The 18,335-nt window shown below is 39.7% G+C and overlaps 1 protein-coding gene across 2 annotated transcripts in view; it reads right to left on the reverse strand.

Moving 5' to 3' along the window:
- Positions 1–3,224: 3,224 nt before the first annotated feature.
- plekhg5b (pleckstrin homology domain containing, family G (with RhoGef domain) member 5b) overlaps positions 3,225–18,335 on the reverse strand; it is a 73,864-nt gene continuing 58,753 nt past the window's right edge. For both annotated transcript variants that reach the window (XM_054785326.1, XM_054785336.1), the window contains 13 exons: positions 17,745–17,933; positions 16,695–16,868; positions 15,412–15,507; positions 14,800–15,000; positions 12,580–12,690; positions 12,346–12,495; positions 11,849–11,986; positions 11,649–11,768; positions 11,410–11,542; positions 10,461–10,576; positions 10,243–10,397; positions 7,611–8,450; positions 3,225–6,429 (listed from right to left, as the gene is read on the reverse strand). In XM_054785326.1, the coding sequence (XP_054641301.1) occupies positions 6,420–6,429; positions 7,611–8,450; positions 10,243–10,397; positions 10,461–10,576; positions 11,410–11,542; positions 11,649–11,768; positions 11,849–11,986; positions 12,346–12,495; positions 12,580–12,690; positions 14,800–15,000; positions 15,412–15,507; positions 16,695–16,868; positions 17,745–17,933 (2,433 nt within the window). In that variant the 3' untranslated portion in view covers positions 3,225–6,419. The remainder of the gene's footprint in view (positions 6,430–7,610; positions 8,451–10,242; positions 10,398–10,460; positions 10,577–11,409; positions 11,543–11,648; positions 11,769–11,848; positions 11,987–12,345; positions 12,496–12,579; positions 12,691–14,799; positions 15,001–15,411; positions 15,508–16,694; positions 16,869–17,744; positions 17,934–18,335) is intronic.

Below are 18,335 nucleotides of genomic sequence, written 5' to 3' on the forward strand. Positions count from 1 at the left end.
CAGCGGCGCTCTTGTAAACACGCTCTACTTCCTTGTTCTGCAAGAGGAGAGGTGTCCTAAATCCAAGGATGATGATGATAATGATGAATGGGGTGGGGGTGGGGTGTTTGGACAGACAATGGTGTCTACCTGCGTTTTTAATCCCGCCTGCACAAAGAGTGCAGCGCACTTTAATAAAGGAAAGTGCTCCTGTAATCTGGATTTGTTAAAGTGCCCCCTTTGTGTTAATGGGACATTTTTTGCAGCATCTGCCACAGCAAGTGGTCTTAACCCACTGACCCCCCCCCCCCCCCCCCCCGCCCCCCCACTCAGCATGTACAATGTCTCATTTGTACATAAAGACTTATGTTCATTGTGAGTAAAAAGACTCAAAAAGTGCATGACTGAGCAGAGGCTAATAGGAAAATACATTTTCATCATTGAAAGCGCCCCGTGAGCTCTAATAGAATGCTTCTATAAAGTGAAGGATTACACGGTTAAATCCCAGAGCGGGGGGGCGGGGGGGTCGCCAGATGTGAGAATGGCCGCGCTTCCAGATTGTAGCGACAAATCCCTCTCCGCGGCCGCTGTGGACTCGACACGCTGTAATCTGGAGATTAGCCGGGATAACGAGCTGTAAATACCGCCAGGATGTTTGCCGTCCAGGCAGGCCGCGCTCACGCCGCATCCTTCTGGGAACATCCCATTCCCAGAAGGGAGGACATGATATGCCTCATGTTGGATAACAACCATCCCAAAGTGCAACACTAGCACTTCCAGATGTTTTTTCTTTTACTCATGTCACTTTTTATTCATTTATTTCATATTATTTTCATATTTCATTGTATATTTCTATATTTCTAGATGTATGTATATCTCCTTCCTGAGCTACCACCTTATCATGGTGGAGGAGGTTGCGTGTCCCAATGACCCTAGGAGCTAAGTTGTCGGGGGCTTTCATGACTCTGGTAGGGTCACCTATGACAAACACGCCCTCGGGGAGGGACCAGACGAAGACTGGCTCAAAAGACCCCAGTGATGATAAGGAACAAATGACCTAGTTTTCCCGTGCCAGGACGCAGGTCACCGAGGCCCCCCTCTGGAGCCACGCCTGGAGGTGGGGCACGACGGCGGGCGTCTGGTGGCCAGGCCTACACCAATGGGGCCCAAAGGGGTGACATGGGTTTCCCACTCCCATGAGCCAAAGTGGTCGGGTGCAGAGTGAGCTGGGTGACGGCCGAAGGCGGGAACCTTGGCACGTGGAATGTCACCTCTCTGGTGGGAAAGGACCCTGAGTTGGTGCACGAGGTGGAGAAGTTCCGGCTAAATATAGTTGGACTCACCTTGACACACAGCAAGGGCTCTGGAACCAGTCCTGGACTTTAGGGACTAGACTTTATTCCACTCTGGCATTGCCAGCAGTGAGAGGCGGCGGGCAGGGGTGGCAATTCTTGTTGGCCCCCAGCTCGTGGCCTGTACGTTGGAGTTGAACGAAAGGGTAGTTTCCCTCTGACTTCGGGTGGGGGGGGACGGGTTCTGACTTTTGTTTGCGCCAAACAGCAGTTCAGAATACCCGCTCTTTTTGTAGTCCTTAGGGTATTGGAGAGTGCTCTCTCAGGGGATTCTCTAGTTCTGCTTGGGGACGTCAACGCTCACGTTGGCAGTGACAGTGAGACTTGGAAAGGCGTGATTGGAAGGAACCCTGATCTGAACCCGAGCAGTGTTTTTTTTTAAATTTTAATTGGACTTCTGTGATTGTCGATTGTCGATAACGAACACCATGTTCAAGCATAAGGGGGTCCACATGTGGACTTGGCACCAGGACACTCTGGGCTGCAGTTCAATGATTACGTTTGTGGTCGTGTCGTCGGACTTGCGGCCACATGTTTGCCTTGGCTCCGATGGTGGAGGAGGATGGCGGTCAGACCTGGCAGGCCCAAACTTATTGTGAGGGTCTTCTGGGAACGTCTGGCAGAGTCCCTGTCAGAAGGAATTTCAACTCTCACCTCCGGGAGAGCTGGACATTGACATTGCTGGACTCGGACATTGAGTCCGAGTGGGGCATATTTCATGCCTCCATTGTCGAGGTGGCCGATCAGAGCTGTGGTCGTGGCGGTAATTGCAGAACCCGTTAGTGGACACCAGTGGTGTGGGATGCCATCAAACTGAAGGAGAAGTCCTATCAAACCATGGAGCACGACTTCACAACGAGAAAGCAGTTCCTGGGGGCTCCACAGTGGGTTCTACTATCTTTGGGGATGAGGTTGACGAGGTGGTCAAAAAGCTCCTCGGTGGCAGGCCCCCGGGGGTGGATGAGATATGCCTGAAGTTCCTTGAGGCCCTGGATGCTGTGGGCGTGTCTTGGTTGGCAGGATTCTGGACATCGGAGGCGGTGCCTCTGGATTGGCAAACCAGGGTAGTGGTCCCGCTTTTCAAGAAGGGGGACCAGCGGGTGTATTCCAACTATGTGGGATCACAGTCCTTAGCCTTCCTGGTAAGGTCTATCCAGGGGTTCTGGAGAGGAGGATCCGCCGCATAGTTGAATCTTGGATTCAAGAGGAGCAGTGTGTTTTTTGTCCTGGTCGTGGAACTGTGGACCAGCTCTACACTCTCAGCAGGGTCCTTGTGGGTGCATGGGAGTTTGCCTAACCAGTCTACATGTGTTTTATGGACTTGGGGAAGCATTCCACCGTGTTCCCCGAGGAATTCTGTGGGGAGTACTCTGGAATTTGGGGTATCGGACCAGCTAATTCAGGCGATTTGTTTCCTGTATGATGTGTAATAAATTGTACAATTAAATAATATTAATGTATACACTAACAAATTTATAATATATATAATATATTTATATATATTATAATTTATATATTATATAATATATATAATATATATATGTTTATATATAAAAATATTTTTATTTTGTATTTTAAAATGTATTTCATAGTTTCATTTTATTTTATCTGTAAAAGTAGTCACATCTGGAAAATTATTCCATTATACCAAATGACTTAAAATACTTTAAAATGATTATTTTAAACATTTTTATGTAAATGTATTTTTTAAAAAGTTTTTCCACCCATTTGTTATATTTATAGATTTATAATATAAATTTCAATATCATTTTTTGGTTGATTTTAAATATTACACAAACAAAAAAATTAAGATTCTTTCAGATTAAGTTGCAGAATTTTATTCTAGTAACAAAAAACTCACTTCAACCTAACTTTTATAGACTAAAATGTCCAGAAATGACTAAAATGAAATAACTACTGTCATGGGTTGCAGCTAAAAAAAAAAAAAAAAAAGAAGGGTCGCAGGTCATGTCCATTGTGGCGCACTTAGCGCTGACCTGACGTCACTTACGTTTATTTTTGTCATTTTTTTGGCCACCTGTTGTCTAAAACCTTTTAATGACTCCATCAGGGCGGATTAAATCGTTCAAGCAGGAATTTTCATATCCTGACGCACTTTTGCAGGATTTTTTTTCCTTTTTTTGAACTCATTCTCTCCCCCCCCAAAAAAACCAACATCTTAAGACTAAGTCAACAAAAACAAAATGTACAAACATTGGTAGCACACAATATCAACATCATCTTATTTATATTTATACACAAACATACAACAGGCAACATGACAAAGAAATAGTAGGGACACAATCAAACGTCAAAAATGGTAAAGGTACGAGAAAAAAATGTCGTAAGTCCTAACATTACGAAAATAAAGCGGTGATGTTGCAAGAAAAAGTCGTCATTTTACAAAATTGTCAAAACATTACGAGAATAAAATCGTCGTAGCAAAAAAGTTGTAATGTTACGAGAAGAAATTCGTATCGTGACAATAAAGTCGTAATGTTCCGAGATCAAAGTTGAAACATTATGAGCATAAAGTCGTAAGGTTGCATGAAAAAGTCATAATATTAGTCAACTAAAGCCTAAATATGATGGAAAAAGGCAAATAAAGTCAAAAAGCTGTGACAGTAAGAGTCGTAATGTTACCATGAAGTCCTAATGTTACAAGAATAAAGTCGTAACATTTCGAGATCAAAGTTGAAATATTACGAGAATAAAATTGTTATCTTACAAGAAAAAGTTGTAAAGTTGCAAAATTAAATTCAAAACATTACGAGAATAAATTTGCAATGTTACAATGTCAGAGTAGAGAGAGTCGGAACGTGATGACAAAGTTGCAACGTTGAATGAAGTCATAATATTGCGCGATTGCGGTTGAAACATGACAAGAATACTCGGAATGTCACAAGAAAAGTCGTAATAATACAAAATTAAAGTCAAAACATGAAGACAATAAAGTCGTAGCAAAAAAGTTATGTTAAGAAAAGAAATTCATATCATGGGAATAAAGTCGTAACATTACGAGATCAAACTTGAAATGTTCCGAGAATAAAATTGTAATTTTACTAGAAAGTCGTAATGTTACAAAATTGAAGTCAAAACATGAGCGGAAAACAGGCGCAAAGTTGCGAGAATAAAGTCATTAAGCTGCGACAATAAGAGTCGTAAAGTTACCATGAAGTCCTAACGTTACAAGAATAAAGTCGTAACGTTACGAGATCAAAGTTGAAATATTACGAGAATGAAATTGTAATCTTACAAGAAAAAGTTGTAATGTTGCAAAATTAAAGTCAAAACCTTATCAGAACACAGTCGCCATGTTAAGAGATTAAAGTTCCAACGATAAAGTGTTAGTTACGAGAATAAAGTTGTAATGTTACGAGAATAAGGTGGTATTTATTACGAGCAAGAATAAAGCTGTAATGTTCTGCAAAAAAGTCAAAACATTCCGAGAATAACGACAATAAAGTCTGAAGTTATGAAAACAAAGTCAGTTACGTAAAGTTAACACAAAGTTATGTTACGTCTTTATTCTTACATTCTAACATTACGAGATCAAACTTGAAATAATAAAATTGTAACTTTACAAGAAGAAGTCGTAATGTCACAAAACTAAAGTCAAAACATTACGAGTGCACAGTCGCCATGTTAAGACAATAAAGTCATCGAGTTCCAACGATAAAGTCGTAATGTTGTGAGAATAAAATCGTCATCTTACGGGAATAACGTCGTAACATCACAAGATTCCGAGAATAAAGTTGTCATGTTCAGCGAAAAAGTCGTAATATAAAAGTATCAAATAATATAATATAAATAATATATATAATAATATAAAAGTCAAAACATGACGAGAATAATGACAAAGTTGTAAGGTGATGAGAATAAAGCCGTAATGTTATGTGACCATAGTTGAACAGTTAGAAAAATCAAGTTGGAATTTTTGGCAGTTTTTTTTCAAACAGAACAGAAGAAGAACAAATATTTCATATTTATTATGACACTTTGGGGGAAAATGGGGGGAAAATTCAGACTTTTGCGTAAAATGACGACTTTTCCTAACATTTTCATGTTTTTCCCCTTTACTTTTACAACTTTATACTCTTAATATCACAATCTTCTTTTTCGTTTGATATTACAAATTTATACTTCACTTTTTTTTGTTGCCAAAATATATATTTTTTTTATTTGCATAAAATTTCACTTATTTGCGTAATATGCAGACAATTTTCTCGTACAATTCTGGCTTAAGAATTTCTTTGACTTTGGTGAAGCCCTAATACTCTATTGTATACAATAAATAGTAGACATGAGCAAGAAAACAAAACAAAAACAAACCTGAAATAATGTAAACAGACTATTTGGTGTTAAAGTATTTTGTTTGGAATATTTGTAATATTTTCACAAAAGTCGTTCAAAGTCGCCTTCATGCTACAAAAAAGCCAAAACCAGCAAGATGAGACGCAGCCAAGCCACCGTCATTTGTCTGCTTTTTTTTTTATACATTGTAGTGCAGGGAAGCCTTTAAAGTCACATGTGTTTATGACCCCGCCCACCCTTAATGGCCACGCCTCTTCGCTGGGCCTCACTCAACAGGAAATCAATCAAAAATGAATAAAACAGGTGGAAAACCTGATGGACTCGTCTTTGGTTGGTTGGGTGGTCCCCGTAAGCACTCGCGCGCACACACACACACACACACACACACACACACACACACAAACACACACGCGCGCGCGCGCGCGCGCACCATGTGACTGTCTCCTTAGCGATTCTTCTTTTTCCTTTTTTTAAACAAATGTGCAATCATCTTTCGCCTTGTTGGAGAAAATTAAAGTCATGGCCCCGCCTGTCCGTGCCCCAAACCTCCGCCCCATCCCCAAAAAAGGAAAAAAAAAAGAGGCAGCTCCTCCTCCCAGCGGCTCCCCCTTGAGGTGCTACGTTCTCTGCAAAGTGCAAGCAGTGAGAGTCTCTCCTCCGGGCCTCCTCCCGTTGTTGGCGTGCGCAACGATGGCGAGCGTGCACGTGGGCTTCCCGAATGGCGGCGGCGTCTCAAAGAGAGAGAGTGCAGTGGTCTCAAGTGGGTTGCCGTGGTTACACCTCCCTGTGGAAGGGAAACACACAAGTTCATCGGAAAGATGTCATTCATTTGTATACTTGCGATAAAGCAGGCATCATGAACGCAATACCGGTCATCCACCAGCAGAGGGCGCCATAAGCTCAGTTAGCTTGCTCCCTTACGGGAACGCCACTTGAACAGTTGTAATTATTTATTTATGACCACTTTTCGTGTGTTTCATTAACTACAATTTCACTCGAAACAAATATTTTTCAATAATTTTTTCCAAGTAATATTACAACTTTGTTCCACTAAAATGTTATGGGAAAATTACGACATTAATAAAACAAACGTATTCTGGTAAATTGTGTGACTTTTATGGTGAAATTACAACTTGATTGCCCTCATAATATTACAACTTTCTTATCGTATTATTTATCATTTTCTTGTAAAATTAAGATTTATTTTAAATATGTGTTTTCATAACATAACTTTATTTTCAAACTTTTATGGTATCAGGTTTATTCTTGTAAAATGTACAACTTCATTTTTTAAATAATATTACAAATGATTTGGTTTGTTGATATTGCTGGTAAAATGAAGACTTCATTTAAGATTTTTTCTCATTATATTTACAATTTTTCTGGTAAAATTATCATTTTGTTCTACTACAGTTTATAGTACAATTAGGACATTATAATATAATATTTCAACTTCCTTATTGTGCAATTTATTCCTTTTCTTACAAAATTCCAACTTAAGTTGAAGTACATTTTTTTCATAATATTCATTATTCTTGTAAAATGTACAACTTTGGGTAAAATTCCAACTTAATTTCCTTTTTTCCACCGTAATATTACAAGTTTATTTTAATAAAATTGTGACTTATTTTAAATGAGTACATTTTTAAATACTATATTTTCTTAATATCCATCCATCCATTTTCTATGCCGGTTCTCCTCATTAGGGTCGCGGGAGCCGATCCCAGCTGACTTCGGGCGACAGGGCGGGGTACAGCCAATGGCAGGGCACATATAGACAAACAACCATTCACACTCACATTCATACCTATGGACAATTTAGAGTCTCCAATTAACCTAACATGCATGTTAAAGTTGAAATATTTGGAAAATTAATTCCAGTGCTTGTGGCCAAAATGTCAATGTTGGCTAACAAAAGATGAGGCTAATGAGATTAGCATGTCATTAAAAGTAAGTAGTACTTACGATGCAGTGAGCGTGGAGTTGAGGACCAGAGTGGTGCGTATTCGATAGAGCTGCGCTTGCGTCAGCTTCTTGTGCTGCTGAGGCGTCGATTTAGTTGATTTGGGCGACGTTTCGCCCGAATCGGCGCTGGTTGCAGGCTCGTGCTTTCTCCGGACGCTGCCAGAGAGCGCAGCATCCCTGTCAGAACCACCGCCGACGCTGCCGCTGCTGCTGCTGCTGCTTTGGGCGTTGACACCGGCCGCTTTGCTTCCAAGCTCCGACAGGCTCTTGCTGTGGCACAGCGGGGGCATGTCCTTGTCCTGAGAGTGGCCGTGGTCACACGCCATGAAGGACGTGGGCGCTTTGGCGTGGAGGCGCTGCAGGAGGTTGTCCTCGGAGCGAGACAAGGCGAGAGTGGACAGCTTCTGGAGGCAGTGGAGTCGGGACGTCACGTGAGGCCGCCTGCGAGGTTTACACGACTGGACCACGGACAGCTGCGAGCCCAACGAGGCGCCGTCCTCCTCCTCTTCCTCCTCCCGCTCTTCCTCGTCGTCCTCCGTGCCCTCTCCTTCACTTTGCTGAGGCTGAAGTTCTCTGAGGAGGGACTCGGGGGAGAGCGTCCCGTAGGCGCTGTCCATGGACAGAGAGCGACACTGAGGGTCCATCTCCGAGCTGTCTGGCTCCGCCTCCTGGTCGGGATCAGCGTAAACGCCCGAGGACGTCCTGTGGAGACCCGAGGGAAGCTCTGCCTCCGACCTCTCTGACAGGACCGAGACGTCTGCGTGTCCCTCGCTGGGAGACGACTCGGCCGGATCGTCCACATCCATCACGGACAGCGTCTCAGTGGAACCGTCTGACTGGCTGGAAAAACATTGGCATGTTTCACGCTCAATTCTTTTCAATTACTTTCATTCACGCCAACTTCAGCATCTGAAGTGTCGTCAATATTTACGCCAGGGGTGTCCAAAGTGCGGCCCGGGGGCCATTTGCAGGCCGCGGCTGTTTTTTTATTGGCCCGCATTACATTCCAAAAATATCGTAACAAAAAAAAAAGAAAAGAGAACCCCCCCACCCGCAAGAATAAAGTCAAAATATTAAAAGAAAAAAATTGTATTGTAACGAGAAAAAAAGTAGAAATTTTACAAGAATAAAACTGTAATAGTATGAGGAAAAATAATGTCATTTTAGTAGCATAAAGGTGAAAAATTAAACAAAAAAAATTGTTAAAAGTCGTAATATGAGAAACAAAAAACAAATTGTGGAAAAAGTTATACCATTACGGGAGTAAAGTCAAATTATTACGGCAATAAAGTCATAATTGCGAGAAGAAAATGTACAAAAAAAGTTGGAAAATTAAATAAAAAAAACACAACAGAAACAAACAGGAATAAAGTCCAAATATTATAGGAATAAAGTCAATTATGAGAAGAAAATTTACAAAAAAGAAAAAACAAAAAAATAGATTTTTTTTTATTTTACAAGAATGCAGTTGTATGCTAACAAGGGGAAAAAAATCGCAATTTTATGCGTATTAACTTGTAAAATTATAATTAATTATAATTATTATATATATATATATATATATTATGTTCATTTTAGTAGCAGAGAGTGGAAATATTTAAAAAAAACTTTTTTTTAAAAGTCGTAATATTATGAGAAACAAAACAACAAAGTGCCGATTTTTGGTAAATTAAGTTACAAGAAAAGTTAAAATGCCACAAGAATAAAGTCAAAATATTAAGAGAAAACAGTCACATTCTAACAAGGAAAAAAGTTGTAATTTTACGAGAATAAACTCATAATATTATGAGGAAAAATAATGTCATTTTAGTAGCAAAGAGTTGAAAAACTGTAATATTATGAGAAACAAACAAGACAAAATAAAGATTACATTTTTGGAAAATTAGGTTGGAGGAGAAAGTATAAATATTTTAATATATTATAAAATCGTAGCTATATTATACAATATTATGGTAATAAAGTTATAATTATGAGAAGAAAATTAACAAAAACAAAGTTGACAAGTCAAAATATTACAGGAAAAAAGTTGTATTCTAATAAGAAAAAAAACCTTGCAATTTTACGAGTAGAAACTTGTTAAATTATTTTGTATATATTATGTTAATTTTAGAAGCATAGAGTTGAAATATTAAAGAAAAAAAAAGTTTTTTTTTAAGACGTAGTTTGAGAAACAAACAAAATAAAATTGTAATTTTTGGAAAATTAGGTTGGAGGAAAAAGTTGGGAATGAAGTCAAAAATATTACGGGAATAAAGTCAGACATACGAGAAGAAAATGTACAAAAAGGAAGTTGACATAGAAAAAAAAAACAGCTGTAATTTGATGAGAATCAAGTCAAACTATTAAGAGAAAAAAGTCGCATTCTAATGAGAAAAAGAAAAAAGTTGAAAGACTAAACGGTTCTTGATGATTATGTCGGGAATGGAATATTTTTCCCTCTGTTTTGGCTAAGTAATGCAACATGTTTGCATTTGTTCATAACATAAGTAATATTTCATTCCTAATGTTTATGTTGGTTACGCCAGGTTCATTATCTATCACGTCTTTGGTGTTTGTGTTAACCTGTACGTTATGTTTGCTGAAGACAGTAGTACTTGTAGTAGTGTTGTACTTATGTAAATACTGACGTTACCTGAGGTTGTGCTGCTGTTTGTGTGTCAGACATGGAGAACTAGCGTTGGAGTTGCTGCTCTCATCATCTTCTTCGTCGTCTTCCTGCTGCGTGTTTGTCTTGATGGAATTCTGCTGTCTGATCACCTCCTCAGTGCGGAGCTTCTGGAGTTGATTCTGTGGCGTCAAAGTTGCTCATCAAATCACAGTCACGCCATCACGTTGACACCAGCTACCAACCTGCACATTGGCGATGGCCTCCATCCAGCTCCTCCCCTGGGGGGCGCTGTTGGCTTGGAAGGTGTAGGCGGCCACGGCGCTCCGGAACTCGTTGAGGTAGATGAGGATGAAGGAACCTGCATTGTAACATACGGGAACATGTTATCATAAAAAAACCCAAATAACTAATACCGTTACAAATATAACGATTAATAATATTAAAAAATATATAATAATAATACATTTTTTTAACATTATTAAAAAAAGTCAAATTAAATAAAAACTACAAACAATATATATTTTTAACTTAAGAAATTAAATATTATTTATATTATATATTTAATATATACTAATCCTAATTGCATAGTTAAATCAAAACGGCAAATAACACTAATAATGAAAAATTACTGTATCGAAAATAAATCAATATCACAACTATTTGTAAACATGGAAAACAATATACTTTCAAATATAAAACATTTAGACTAATTCATTAATTCAAGAATGTAAAATGAAATCAAAATGAACAAAAAAATACATTTTTACATTTTGTTTTAATTTTCCAAGACTTAAAAAAAAAAAAATTAATTAATCAAAACTTCAAATATATGTATCACTAATATTATAGATATATTATTATAAGTAGTTCAAATATTATATACATTTTTACGAATATTTTAGGAAAATATATTTATAAAAATGTATAGAGTATAATATAATTAAACTACTTATTATTATTTATTCATTATTATTATTTTCAAGACATTTTTTAAACAAATGTCACTATTAAGTGTCACTTATTATAATTTATATATGTAAATTATAAGTAGTTTAAATATTATTTAAATATGATTATATATTATATATATCTTTATCTACAGTATATTAATGAACAATTTAAATATACATATATTATTACTTATTATAATTGATGAACTAATTAATGAATGTATGCTAACTGGCATCCCACCGGCGTCTTTGAGTTCCTTGCAGACCACGTTGTGGATTAGGAGTGGCTGGCGGATGATCTTGACCTTCTCCACTCTCTTGACGGGCTTGGTGATGAGCAGCAGGTCGGTGAAGAGGAAGCAGTAGACGTCCATCTGCACGGTTGAACGAGGAGACGCCAGTCAGTGAAATTAATTAATGTAATTATAGTAAAAAAAAAAAAAAAAGATGGGAAAACACGAGGGAGTAAGTGGTCCTTACCCTGCTGTCTTTGCCCTCCTTCATCTTCAGTGCGCCCTCCAGGTGGAGCTGTCGAGTCTCCTCGGCTGACGTGCCTCTCATGGGAGCCATGAGGTCAAAGCGGTTGTACTCTTTGAGGATCTGAGCGGGAGCGCGTGGAAACATATTAGCGATGACTGGCTGCTGGGTTATCGCTCAGCTGTAGAAGTGCTACTCCTCACCTTTTCCACCTCCTCGCTGCTGCCCTCTACTGCCTCGTAGGAGTCGATGCGGGAGGAAATGGTGGCCAGCTTTTGCTGCTCCTGACGCTGACGCATGTGCGAGTTGATGCTGTCGATGAAGCTCTCCACCGTGGCCACCTAGAGGTCAAACAACACATTAGGCGCTTTCTCCAGTGAACGTGTAATAAATGAGCAATAAGCATGTAGTAAATGTGTAATAAATATGTGGTGATAAGCATGTAATAAATATGTAATAGGCATATAATAAATGTGCAATAAGCATGTAATAAATGTGCGAATGCATGTAATAAATGCACAATAAGCGTGCCATAAACACGTAATACTGTAAATGTGCAGTAAGTGTGTAAAATGTGACGTTCAGAGTTGAGTTTTAGCTTGCCGTGGGTTACGGCCGGTATTTGGGATTTTCATTAGGGATTATTGTGATTGTTGTGAGAGCGATAAGCGTGTAATAAGCATTTATAAATGTAGCGTACCATGCCGCTGACGACGTCACGGGCCAACGGCTCATCAGTCTTCTTGAGCACGCTCTTCAGCAGGAGAGGATATTTGGTGAGTCGCTGGTGAGGTTTGGCCAGCATGTCTGCTAGCTTTAGACGGTTGCACTGTTTGTGGGTCTCGCCCCACTGCCAACACACAAAAAACAGGCCTTAGACACTAAACGGCAGTGCAGTGCGAAAAGGGCGGGCCGGGGGTCCGCTCGGCCTCACCGTCACGTAGGTCCTGAAGAGGTCGTTGTCCCTGAGAAGCGCTCGCATGTTCTCCATGCAGCTCTCCTCCTCCATGCAGTAGCGGATGTACGGCTTGAACCTGGAGGCGAACTGGACACAAACACACAACTACACTTAGCACACTTAGTACAACGTCTGCACATGCAGCCTTTGCTGTTGTGTGTCAGTGCTTCGCTTGGAGAGATGCTACTAAAAAGACACCTTCTGCTTTAAGGCTGTTCCTTAGGTTTATATTTGAAGTGAAGTCACTCCAAAGCAAGTAAGAATGGTGCCTTGATTTTATAGAGGAAGAAAGCTGCCAGTGGAGAAATATTGAGAAAACGCACTAGATTTTGCCACGACAGTGCATGCTATGCTGTGATGTATATATATGTAGTATTGTATGTAGTATTATTTGTACGGCTGTCAAATAATTACATTTTTAAATCAGATTAATTAAGGTTTTCAAATTAATTAATCATGATTAATCACCTTGTCACAGTGTTACCTTATCATTTTCCTACGTATTTTCAACTAGCAAAGAGTACATTTGGAATATAGGAAGTGAACAAATGTATTGCAATTGATGTGAAAGGGAAGAGGGGCAGGATTAAATAAGCTTTGCTTCTTCCTACTCCTTTTTGGACATACAGAACTGTGAATTGTACTATGTGATGTACTCCGATGACAGGGCAGGAATATATATATTTGTATGTATTAGCAGCGCCAAATTAACTTAAAATTTAAATCAAGTTAAGAGATGGCACACATGTCTGAAAAGCTATTTACCTAACTACTAGTTTTTGAATATCAGAATATTTGAATCAGACTTCAACTGTGTTATTATGAGCAACGAGGAGTTGCATTCATAGAAACCACGTCATTTAAGTTGCATTCACGTGTTTTGAGTGAATTTTGTGGAATTTCCGAACACACTTAGATGCAGCAAATTGTACTTCCGCACTAAGAGTTACAAAGTGAGCGTTAATAATATCCACTTATTGATTTTCATGGCATTTCTGTTTATTTGGACCACCCATACACGTATAATAAAGACGTTGTTGTGATGTTCGGAGTGTCCGTGAATGCATCTTGCGGTCTCTGTCTGGTGACAATGAGGAAGTGTTGTTGCAATGGCTGGTTAGAGACGTGTTTGTTTGGAGTAGTATATATATATATATATATATATATATATATATATATACACAGTATATATATATATATATGGTGTTGGAATTGCACTGCTGTTGATGTGTTCAGGTAAGAATAAAGTTATAAAAGAGCGTTAGACTCTGTGGGGAGCTACACGATGCTGCTGTCTGTCGTCATAATAGAGAGCCGTGGCTTGCCATGATGCGTGTACGTTAATTACGCAAAAAAATTTACGTAATTAATGAAATATATAAGTTACATTAGTTATATTAGTTACCGCCAAAACAAGTAAGAATAGGGACTTGCCATACCGCTGTAAGAAGAAAGAATGGCGCCTTGATTTTACAAAAGGAAGGAGGCTGTTAGTGCAGAAATATTGAGAAAACGCACTGGATTTTGGCATGACCATGCATGGTATGCTCTGATGTACTGTATGTACAGGTATAAGTACTATTATTTATTATGTATACCATGCTTCCAAAACAAGAAAGAGGATTTAGTTCTCCTGAGGAAGAAATCTAATAGTGGAGAAAGACAAAAAAAAAAAAAAACATGTTGGATTTTGTCGTGAGAGTGCAGGTAAGCTGTGATGTACAGTATGTAGTATTACTTATTATGCATACCATGCATCCTAAACAAATAAGAACAGGGACTTGGTTCTCCTGAGGAAATCACCTACTAGTGGAGAAAACCCAGGAAACACACGGAGTTGCCATGGCATTGCAAGGTATGCTGTTCGCTGTGTGCACGGTGTGCTGCTTGGTGCTATTCCTCCAAAAGAAGTGCTTTAGTTCTCCCACGGAAGAAAGCTGCTAGTGCAGAAAGATAAATGTTTTGGCCTTTGTCACGGCAGTGTATGATATGCTGTGATGCCTCATAGAAAATATGGGACGAAAGTAATCCTATTATAGCGTAACAACATTATGCCTTCAAAATAAGTAAGACAAGTGACTTGCTTCTCCTGAGGAAGAAAGATGGATTTTGTCAGGAGAGTGTATGATATGCTGCGCTGCCTCGTAAACAACATGGGAAGGAGGTGATTTAACTCAGAAAAAGGTCGCTACTGACCGTCCTGAAGCCTTGGTGGAGGTCGGTGGGATCGAGCAGCGTGCGGGCCTGCCTGGCCTTGTCCAGCAGGGGGAGCATGACTTGGTTCCAGAGGGCCGTGTGAAGGCGTACGAGCTCCTGAACGTTGCTGAAGAGGCGCGGGGGCTCCACGTCGGTGAGGAGGCCACTCTCCTGCAGGTTGAGCAGGCCGCACAGGAACAGCTGCAGCAACAACAACACACTTTCAAAATACTGGTACTAGTACTTTGAATGCCACACCACTCCATGCATGACCGGACAGGTACATTCATTACCGTAAAAACCAACAATGCAGCGCAAGGTAAAAACAGGACTACCGTTATTGCGGGAATATTTGTGCATGTTAAATTACTGTTTGTGTATATGTCCCTATCTGACCTGTGTCATGAGTGTGTTGGCGTGTGTATACCTTTGTGTGCATAATCATAGTGTGTGTATCATTACGTGACCTGTGTGCATGTGAACAGTATTGGCGTGCGTATAATTCGGTTACCTTTGTGCATATGTGCAGTGTTAGTGTGCGCATCATTCTGTGTGACCTTTGTGCATGTGTACAGTATGCGTGCGTTTGCGTGTTTTTTTGTGCGCGCTTACGTCGGTGATGACTCTGAGTTTTTTGATGTAGCTAGCCTCCGTGTGCAGCAGCTCCCATATCGCCTCCTGCTGGTGGAACTGTCTCCTTGTCAGCGTCTACCAAACACAAAAGGAAGCACACGCGAGTCAAGGAAGAGAATGCGACGTCACCAAAGGACGGCGAGTGGCATCAGTGATCCAGTGGATTGTGTATATATACATACCGTGTGTTACACAACAAGCGGAAAGAAGTGCATTAGCAAAGCAAAAACAGTGGTGTACTTTTCATGAAAGCACGTTTGCGAACATGCTTGTGGAAAATGGACGATAAAGCTAGTCAAATAAAAATGGCGTAATTAGGATTTTTTTTCTAATTTTATCACATTTACACTGTATTGCAATTTAATACAACTTTACTCATGGATTAATTTTCGCATAAAATTTGACTTTTTAACGTAGGCAATATAGGAATTGTCTTACTTAAAAGAGATAAAATTTCTGGTGTTTACACTGTGTTCCAGATTATTATGCAAATAGGCTTTTAGTAACGTGAACATAACATTTTTTGTTTTTCAAGGAAATTCATGGATAGCATTGTTTCTTGGGGCTCTTTGGATTACTGATATCGATCTCGGAAAACTGTCATAATTCGTTTGCCAGGTGAGCCCAATTAAAAGAAAACTACTTGAAAATTATGTTCCACATTATTAAGATTTCAAGCTATAATGGAAAGAAAAATGATCTCTCTGCTGACAAAAAAGCGTCAAATATTGCAATGCTTTGTGGACAAGGCATGAAAACATTCAATAATTCACAAAACCGTTCGTACATTGAAGAAATGTGTGGCTGATGCCGATGACAGTCGCGAGTGTGCTGACAAAGGCATAATAAGAAAGGTTTCTGCCAGACAAATTTAATCGAATCAAGAGAGTGCCTGCTAAAAAGCCATGACAAAGCAGCAAACATGTATTTGAAGCTGCTGGTGCCTCTGAAGTCCCATGAACCTCAAGGTGTAGGATCCTCCAGAGGCCTCACAAGCAGAAACGGCTGCAGTGGGCCAACAACTACATGAAGATTCATTTGGAGCGCGGTTGTGTTTAAAGTAGGATTTTAACATAATTAATTAAGTGTAAAAAGCAGCACTGAGGTCTTGTAAGGAACATTCACGTCTCACCTCCCGACATATTTGCAACATAGTTGCTACTTATCCCAATTTTGGTGTACAAAGTATTAAAAAACAAGCTAACTTGACATCTCACAGTCAAAAGAGCATCCTTCACAGTGATGGTTTAGCTTCAGCTCACCTCAGCGTTGTCCAGCAACATCTGCCAGCTGTCCTCCAGGACCAGGTCTGGCTCCTGCTCGTCCTCTTCCTCCCAGGAGTCCTGGTGGAAGGAGAGCTGCCGCGGCACCTTTGGCAGCCCGAACAACGTGTACGAGTGCAGCTTGCTCTGGAGCTGCTCCAGGCGGTCCACTTCCTGCCGGGAGCACAGTGCCAAGTAGTTAGTAGTTAGCGGGGGGTCAGTAGACACGAGCCCTCTCCCTGGTAGGTGACTGACAATTTGTCGTCATGTGACATCTGCCACTGTGCGTGTGTGTGTGTGCCTGTGTGATGGTAATAAAGATCGGCTAGCACTGATGTCCCATCACATCATGATTATTACTGACATTTTACTCTCAGGTCAACAAGGACATGTACTGCTATTAAGAGAGTACACTGGAAAGGAAAAACAAAGTCACATGACAATGTAAAAAAAAGTGGTAATATTAAAAAAAAGAAAGAAAACACGTAGCGTAATTTCCAGTGTATGAGCTGCCCATTTTCTTCCTCAAACTTTGAACCCTACGGCTTATACATCGATGCAGCTAGTATGTGGCTACATTCTAATCTCGTGACATCTCCTATACTTCAGGACAACTACTAATCGTTTAAATATGTATTTCGGAAAACGCTATTACTACGATAGTCCATCATAAGGGCAACAAAAAGTTCAGGAAACAACCTAAAAACGCAGAGAAGCCACCATTCTTGGCGTTTGCTAATAACCCTGCCAACTTTTTTAGGCATGAAATGAAAATGATTAAAGAAATGAACTCATTTGTCATGTAAAATGAGCCTCGCCTCCTAATAAGATATTATATTACGACTTTCCCAAGCTAAAATGCAAGTATTACTATATTGTAGTACACATCAGAATGAGCTTCAAATGAAAGAAAGAAAAAGATGAGATGACGGAACATTTCCTGTGAGGAAAAGTGTTAACATTTAGAGGGAAATGATGTCATCACCTCCTCCCTCTGCTGCTGCTGTTTAGCTTTTTCATTTCCATGAAAGAAGTCTTGACAGGTTTTACCTTGCCAAAGGAGGCGGCGGCGGGGGCGTTGGAGCTGAAGAAGCCACTGAAGCGGCTGGCGGCTCGGTTCTTCCAGCTGTCGGGACCGGCGCCGGGCAGAGAGCCGCTCATCTGGCCCAGCGTGTCCGGGCTGGGAATGTTGGTCTCCCCCAGAAACTCCGTCATGTTCTTCCTCCGCCGGGACTGACCCTGCAGATGAGGAGAAGCATTCATCCTTAAATCACAATAGCTCATGTTTCTACGTTTGCCTCATTTGGACTTGATTGTTATTTGCTAAATGAGTATCTAGATATGAATAATATATGACATAACATATGGAAATTTCAAAAAATCATAACAATGAATATTTGTTCATTGTCTGTAATTATCTTAAATATATGAGAACAATTATGTATCATTACCATTATTTATGTATATATTATGTGTATATATTTATGTGTATGTATACATTTACAAAATAAAAAAAATAACATGAAAAGTAGCATAATTAAATGACACAGAAATATTAGAAAACATATATTAAAAAAAATCATATTAATTTATTGTCATCACTTGTATGGCACTCATGATTTAACCAAGATTATTTTGTCA

This window comes from Dunckerocampus dactyliophorus, chromosome 1, assembly GCF_027744805.1.
Source record: "Dunckerocampus dactyliophorus isolate RoL2022-P2 chromosome 1, RoL_Ddac_1.1, whole genome shotgun sequence".
Lineage (NCBI taxonomy): Eukaryota > Metazoa > Chordata > Actinopteri > Syngnathiformes > Syngnathidae > Dunckerocampus > Dunckerocampus dactyliophorus.